At 40.8% G+C, this 7,816-nt stretch overlaps 1 protein-coding gene and 1 long non-coding RNA gene across 6 annotated transcripts in view; one reads left to right on the top strand and one right to left on the bottom strand.

Annotated features, from left to right (window-relative positions):
• Nucleotide 1: 1 nt before the first annotated feature.
• The window catches only part of C14H12orf50 (chromosome 14 C12orf50 homolog), a 32,016-nt gene continuing 24,201 nt past the window's right edge, over nt 2-7,816 (top strand). Inside the window, exons 1-4 of one of the 4 annotated variants that reach the window (XM_007670084.2) lie at nt 2-90; nt 1,337-1,479; nt 4,430-4,550; nt 5,745-5,795. In XM_007670084.2, coding sequence (XP_007668274.1) covers nt 1,426-1,479; nt 4,430-4,550; nt 5,745-5,795 — 226 coding nt within the window. In that variant the 5' untranslated portion in view covers nt 2-90; nt 1,337-1,425. Of the gene's footprint in view, nt 91-1,046; nt 1,283-1,336; nt 1,480-4,104; nt 4,127-4,429; nt 4,551-5,744; nt 5,796-7,816 lie in introns of those variants that run through there. The other 3 variants (XM_007670086.2, XM_007670085.3, XM_029078833.2) reach the window with 3 other exon arrangements.
• The window catches only part of LOC103170786, a 168,839-nt gene continuing 161,653 nt past the window's right edge, over nt 631-7,816 (bottom strand). For both annotated transcript variants that reach the window (XR_003764303.1, XR_486400.2), the window contains one exon: nt 631-857. This is a non-coding gene — a long non-coding RNA (uncharacterized LOC103170786). The remainder of the gene's footprint in view (nt 858-7,816) is intronic.

Genomic DNA, 7,816 nt, shown 5'->3' with positions numbered 1-7,816 from the left:
ATGGACTTTTCCCCTGAAGGATAGAGCCCAGCTGCACTGCTCAATCCTCTTAGGGTGCCAGAGATAGCGAGGTAGAGCGGCCGGACCCAGGTATGTAGTTTGGATAAAGAGGGAGGAAGGGATTCAAACGTCCTCGGCTTCGACAACAAAGCAAAGTTCTATCATGTGACAGAGCCGAGGCTTGTGAATGAGATCCAAGATAGTTGGCGGGCGTATCCCCAACTAAGGAGGCTAGGGTGATTTTGTAACTCAGCTTCGACCTCTATCATCTTGCATCCTTCCTCTTCCTCGAAGGGAATAGAATCCTTAGGGTCAGGATGACTCTCTTCTTTGGCATCCTGGAATGCATTTTCCAAATCAAAAATTTTCTCTCCCGCTTCTTTGGGGGCCGATAAGGGACTAATAAGCAATAATGGTGCTCGGTGACAGCATTTGGAAACTTTCAAGGGCAGTTAAGACCAGGAATGATCAGAAGAAATAATTTATTAAGCGTCGATGACTTATTTTTCCCATTAGAGTCTAATGTTTGGCAAGGGGTCTCTCTGGTTCTAACAAATGGTAGGTGGGTGTCAGTTAAGAACTCTCCTTCTAATTTTATTATCAAGATATGACCAAAATTATCTTGTCAACTCTTAGTCTTGAGGATATACACGGAATAACAGAAAAAAATCATACGATTTCATTTATGTTCATTTATGCATTTCTTTGTGCACTGTGAGGCTTATGTTTGGATCCATTCTCAAAATATCTTTAGTGATGAAAGTCCTTTATGTCTTTCCGTCTTCTAAAGGTGCATTCCTTCTCCCTCCAACATGAAGTGAAACATCCACGACCAGTTCTACTTTAATAAGCTGACACTATTAAATAGGAAAAAGCAGTACTGTATTAGGGAAACCCACATTTGCTAATATCCTACAAGAATTAAGATTAAAGAGAAAACACGATTCATTAACATGAAACTAGCCATGTGAGGTCATTCATGCTGAGGGAATAATGACTGAGGTAACAATTGGAAAATTCTGAAAGTGTCAATCTGTTGACTAGCAACCATGTTCAACATTTCAACAACAAGCCTCCCAGTTAGGGATACACCCACAAACTATTTTGTATTTCATTCATAAGCCTCAACTTTGTCACCTGATAGAACTTTGCTTTGTTGTTGAAGCTGAGGACATTTGAATCCCTTCATCCCTCTATGTCCAAATCTTCTGATTTAAATTCATTTAAGAATTACCTATTTTAGAGAATTGTTTATCATCAGGAAGTCACTGTTATTAGAAAGGTATTCAAGAAAGCCTGAGAAGTCTAGGAAAAGTTTGCTTTTTTTTTTCTACAGGCGTGATTTTATCTAACACATTGAGTCCTTAAATTTACGTCCCCCAGTTCTCGTACAAGGACGGTGGATGAGGAACAAGAGAGGTGAAGATGGCGGAAGTTGTGGAAGACTGCTATTTCTATTTTTATTCCACCTGTATTAAGGTAAATATTGGGTAATTTTATCACCATTTTCATATTTTATCGTCCCAGTGAAGGAAGATACGTTAACGTCCATGAAGGGTGGCACGGAATGACTCTGTTTTTCATGAAATATATTCTGTCCCTCAAATTAAAGCTGTCGACAAAATCACGATTTAGAGAATCTGGGAAGACCTTTTGTTGAAAATAAATTGATGAAGCTACCGACAATGGTCAAAATGGAGTTTCACACGGAAAACGACAGAGGAACCTCCTCCTCGAGACTTCTGGACTGAGAATCTACGTGGAGGGATTGATTACAGTGCAAGAAATAAGAATGATGGTGTTTCAAAGGGCTAAGTGCCAAGCACTGTGCTAGACAGTACAATACAATCGGATCAGTTATGGCGACTGTCCCACCTATGGCTCATGGCCTTTATTTTACAGATGAGGAAACAGAGTCAGATCGTTTGGCGACTCGCCTAGGATCACGCAGCAGACAGGTGATAGAAAGAGCAGAGGATCGGAAGTAATCCCGGCTCTATCAGGCTCTCTCTTCCCTGTCCGTCAATAAGACATGGACAGCAAAGTCTGAGCAGAGGGTTGGGGGGGCCTTTGGGGGGGCCTTCACATTATGGGTTTATGTTAAGGGCAGGATCCATTTAAGGTGCCAGTGACCAATGGCACGGTGCTATAAAGACACGACTCAACAAGAAAACATTTCCCCTTCGGAGTATCATTTTGAGTTTTAGACTTTGCTATTCCCCCTCTAGATTGTGAGCTGCTTTGCACACAGTAAGTGCTCAATAAATATGATTGAAGGAAGGGGAGCAGACAGGTTTTGTTTTGTTTGTTTTTTGTTTTGTTAAGCGCTTACTAGGTTAAGCGCTTACTTTTAACCTCGGGAGTAGCTAGTAGGTTGGACCCAGTCCATGTTCCATAGGGAGCTCGTAGTTTTCATCTCCATTTTACAGATAAGAAAACCGAGACACAGAGAAGTGAAGCGACTTGCCCAAGGTCACAAGTGGCAGAGCCAGGTCTAGAAGCCAGGTCCTTCTGACTCCCAGCCCTGTGCTCTATCCACTGGGCCAGAGCTGCTCCTCAGTTGTTCGGTAGCTGCTGTGGTCTTTGCCACATATATTAGCCGGGTATCTTTTTTTTTAATATTCCTCCTGGGCCTGTCCACATAGCAAAATGCCCTGGATTGTTCTTTAGTCAGAAACCATCACCATGATAGCAAGGCCAAAGCCTTTAGACCTGAAACAAGAATTCCACTCGCTTTGATTCCTCACATCAGTGCCCTGAGGAACAGCACAAAACTACTACTTTACTACTTTTACAGTACTGGGGAAGCAGCATAACCTACTGGAAAGAGCCTGGGCCTGGAAGTCAGAGGACCTGGGTTCTAGTCCCGGCTTCACCACGTCTCTGCTGTGTGGGATCGTGGGCAAGTCGCTCAAACCCTCTATGCCTCAGTGACCTCTTCTGTAAAAATGCGGATGAAGACTTTGAGCCCTTTGTGGGCCAGGGACTTTATCTGAACCAAATATCTGGTATATACCCCAGTGGTTAGTACAGTACCTGGTGCAGAGTAAGTGCATAATAAATATCATAAAAGAAGAAAAAAGTTCATTCGGGACACATTCCATTACATTTAGTTATATCTGTTGTGATTTAAGAATAGGTTCTTTAAAAATGGTTGCTTTTTAGAGTGCTGAAAAATTGATACGTTTTTGAAAATGTGATAATAATAATAATGACGGTATTTAAGCACCTACTATGTGCCAAGAACTGTTCTAAGCGCTGGGATAGATACAAGGTAATCAGGTTGCCTCACATGGGGCTCACAGTCTTCATCCCCATTTTACAGATGAGGTAACTGAGGCACAGAGAAGTTAAGTGGTTGGCCCGAGGCCACACAGCAGACATGTGGCGGAGCTGGGACTAGAACCCACATCCTCTGATGTCCTCTAACTCCCAAGCCCGTGCTTTTGCCACTAAGCCACGCTGCTTCTCACATAAAAGGTTAGCAGGATATGTCCCATGTAGGGCTCACGGTCTTAATCCCCATTTTCCAGATGATGTAACTGAGGCACAGAGAAGTTAAGCGACTTGCCCAAAGTCACACAGTTGGCAAGCGGCAGAGCCGGGATCAGAACCCACGACCTCTGACTCCCTAGTGCGTGCTCTTTCCACTAAGCCACGCAGCTTTTCTAAGCAACTGTAAATGAAATGAAATGAAAATGACTAAAATTTGGGCTTAGTCATAAAATGAAAGAATAAAATATATGCACTTGTCCAAATTAACTACCCATAGTGAGTTTACAGTCTAGAGTATAATCTTGGGCCTACCCTTACTGAATTAAAATAAGCGAATAAAGGAAATTATTCATAATAAATAAAATTTGGCCTATTTTTATTTTTGCTGATTGCCTACTAACTAATAATTTGCAAAGATATCTTAAAAAGAGGAGACGTAAGCATAAGCGATAAAACTACTGTTGTTGAGCCAGGTTACTGATGGGTGTTTTCTACCCTATTCATATTTTTCTTTTAGGGTTCCCAATGCCTGTTCAGGCACTGCTAGTCCTCAATTAGTGGTGGTAATGTCTGTGCCTTATGGAGAGAAAGAAAGTGTTCAAATGTAGATTTGAACACATGGAAATAACAGGTATATATATTTATTGACTTTATATAGTCGTTAATATGGCACATCAGAAACCTCCTTAAACGACATGTGAGGCAGAAATAAGAAATATTTTTTTCTAACATTCAATATCTTCCAAATTCAAAATTTTGGGTGGTTCGCCAAAGAGTCATGTTTATCCCCAGTGAAAGATGGTTAGCACCTTGGTTGTTCAAACACAATCACTGTACTTTGGGATTGTTTGTTTAATTATCACATTATTTCATTATAATGTAGTCATTTTGTTATAAATAGGACACTGACATTCCATTTCTCCCCTCTCTTTAGCAAACCTGCACCATTTCTTGCTTCTGGGAAACCCAGCCATTTGGTTGTGTGAAGATTAATTGTATGTTTTTTCATAGTAAACCTCGTAATATTAATGGACTCTTTTTGCCTCCAAGTAGCAGTGAGTATATATTTTTTTCCAATACGTTTGGACTAATGCTACTGTTTAGGAATCAATCAGAAATAGAACTATAGAAATATGGCAACATTAGTGAGGCAAATTGATTTTTGTCACATTGATTGCCAGAATCATAAATTTGGCAGTTTGTATTGGAGAGAAATTTGCAGCACAGACGATGGGTTTGATTTGTTCTTGGGTGTTTACTCAAGAAAGAGGATCAAATCTCCGTGGTATGAATTACAGAATTGGATCCTCAGACCCCATTCTCTTGAGTCTCTCTCTTGTGAAAAGGAAAACAGAAAGAAAAATCCAACTTCTGACCTATATAGAGAGAAACGTATTCAGAGCATAATACCTGAAGTGTTTGTCTGTGCTGAATTCCAAATAATTTACTCCAACAGTAAATCAAAGGTTTAACTAGAGTCAAAGACATGTAATAGATGAAACATTGCTGGTGCTGAATGCATTTCATTATAAATGAGCATTATGTACTATTTGAAGACAGAACAATAGTTAAAAACATAAATCTAATTCTCTTGAAAATGTTCCTTAGGAATTTAAACCACTATTCCATTGTTTTATTAAAATGTAATCCCTCTAACTTGTCTAGGTATCTACATGTATTTGCCTTTTCAAAATATGTGGTTTTTTAAAATACTGTCAAGTCATGAAAATCCCAGAATCATTTGGTTTTGAATGAAAAAAATGAGTATTTTGTAGTAGTTGCACCAAGATTAAAATACAGCATGGAGGAAATATTTGTATTGATACATTCTATGCATGAATTCGTAGCAATCCTTGTATATAAGTACCGTAGAAATAGCACGGCCTAGTGAAAATTACACAGGTCTGGGAGTCAGAGGACCTGGGTTCTAATCCCAGCTCTACCATCTGCCTGCAGTGTGAGCTTGGGCAAGTCGCATCACTATTTGTTGCCTCAGTTTCCCCATCTGTAAAATGGGGATTAAATCCTACTCCCTCCTAGTTAGACTGTGAGCCCTGTGTGAGACAGGGACTCTGTTTAACGTATATGATGCAAATACCATACTGCTTAATAAATACCAAAATCAATTAATATTGTCCAAGTGCCAATCACGCAGTTGAATTAGCTCAGTGTAGTCTCTTGGTGACCACATTTTGTATGAGTATTAAAATGTGCAATATTAGATTAATCACATCACTTTTATAAAATAGAAATTCCACCCGGGAGCAAAGCAGACAGCAGCAGTGGACCAGATCATGACCGTAAGTAAAGTAGATAATATAGAGTGTGTAATTTGGGAGCTGTTTCAACTGTCAAACCTCCAGAGATCCATCCTTTGAACTAAAGTGTTTAGAAAGAGTTACGCACCTTCTATCATCATTATTGTCATCACTGCCAATTATCCATCCACTGATCAATAGGTAACTATTGATTTTCCCCTTTTACGTATTAGGATTTTTCCTTCAAGGAGTGGGTTAAATAACTGGCAGATCAAAGCTTCGTGTTTTCGCTCTTAAATGTTACGTCGACTGTCGGCTCCACGTTAACAAATTCAAAAACGTCAGAATTTACCTAAAAATGTTTTGGGTTTTTTTGGATAAGGGGTCATGGAAAATCCATCCATACATGAAATATCCTGTCATTTCACGTTATCCTGATTGGCCCTTTGTTTAGAATAAGGTAATAATTAGAAGAATATAGAGCCTGCTGGGTTATCCGGCTATTTATTGAAGGCACTGCGTACACTCACACCAAAATTGATTCTTTATGCTCGTGGCAGTGGCATCTAGAATCCGATCATAAAGTATAAGATTATGAGGTAATCTAAAAAGGTAGTCTGATGAAAATGTAATCAATCAATAAATAATATTTGTGGAGTCCCTATTATAGGTCAGTCGTATTCATTGAGTGCCTACTATGTGCAGAACACTGTACTAAGCGCTTGGGAGAGCTGAATACAATAGAATCATCAGACACACTCCCTGCCCTTAATGACTTTATAGTCTAGAGAAGGAGACAGACAATAGTATGAATGAATACTGTTACGTGCGGGAAGCACTGTACTCTGAGCACCTAAGAAAACCCAACAAAGTAGGACATGATCCCTGCCCTTAAGATGTATAGTTTTAATATGGTTTTTTTTTTTAATGAAATCTGATTAACCAGAAGTCAAAATCAATGAGGTCTTCTAACTTTTTGGATAGGGCACAAATTGAAATTTGTGAAGCCTACCTCAGCTGCACTGACACTATCCTCTCCTGGTTCTCCTCATCTCTCCGGCGACTTCTCTCTTTCTCAGGATCCTCCTCTGCCTCCCATCCCCTAACTGTGGGTGTCTCTCAAGTTTCACTTTTGAGTCCCTTTCTGTTCTCCGCCTACACCCATTGCCTTGGAGAACTCATTCGCTCTCAAGGCTTCAACTACCACCTCTCCGCGGATGGTATCCAAATCTACATGTCCATCCCTGACCTCTCTCCCTCTCTGCAGTCTCACATTTCCTCCCACCTTCAAGTCGTCTCCACTTGGATGTCCTTCCGTCACCTCAAACCTTGTATGTCTAAAACGGTTATCTTCCCACTCCAACCCTGTCTTTCCCCTCACTCTCCCATCACTGTAGACAGCACCACCATCCTTCCTGTCTCACAAGTCTATAACCTTGGCGTTATCCTTGACTCCTCTCTCTCATTCGACCCACTTATTCAATCCATCACTAAATCCTGTCGGTTCTACCCTCGCAACATCGCTAAAATCCCCCCCCCCCCCGCCACTTCATAGCCTTATTGAAGTCCTCTCTCCAATATACCTTCCCTAAGCCTTTTCCGCGTGGCTCAGTGGAAAGAGCCCAGACTTGGGAGTCAGAGGTCGTGGGTTCTAATCCCGGCTCTGCCGCTTGCCAGCTGTGTGACTTTGGGCAAGTCACTTACCTTCTCTGTGCCTCAGTTACCTCATCTGTAAAATGGGGATTACAACTGTAAGCTCCACATGGGACAACCTGATCACCTTGTATCCCCCAGCGCTTAGAACAGTGCTTCGCACATAGTAAGAGCTTAACAAATACCCCATCTATTTATTTTTATTTTTCTTCCACTCCCTTCTGCATCACCCTGACTTGCTCCCTTTACTCATCCTCCCCTCTCAGCTCCCCAGCACTTATGCGCATACCTGTAATTTATTTCTTTATTTTAATGTCTGTCTGCCCCTCTACACTATAAGCTCATTGTGGAAAGAGAATGTTTCAATTATATTATTTTATTGGACTCTCCCAAGTGCTTAATCCAGTGCT

The sequence above is a fragment of the Ornithorhynchus anatinus genome, chromosome 14, assembly GCF_004115215.2.
Source record: "Ornithorhynchus anatinus isolate Pmale09 chromosome 14, mOrnAna1.pri.v4, whole genome shotgun sequence".
In the NCBI taxonomy this organism is placed as follows: domain Eukaryota; kingdom Metazoa; phylum Chordata; class Mammalia; order Monotremata; family Ornithorhynchidae; genus Ornithorhynchus; species Ornithorhynchus anatinus.
This window is presented reverse-complemented; position numbering and strand designations above follow the sequence as displayed.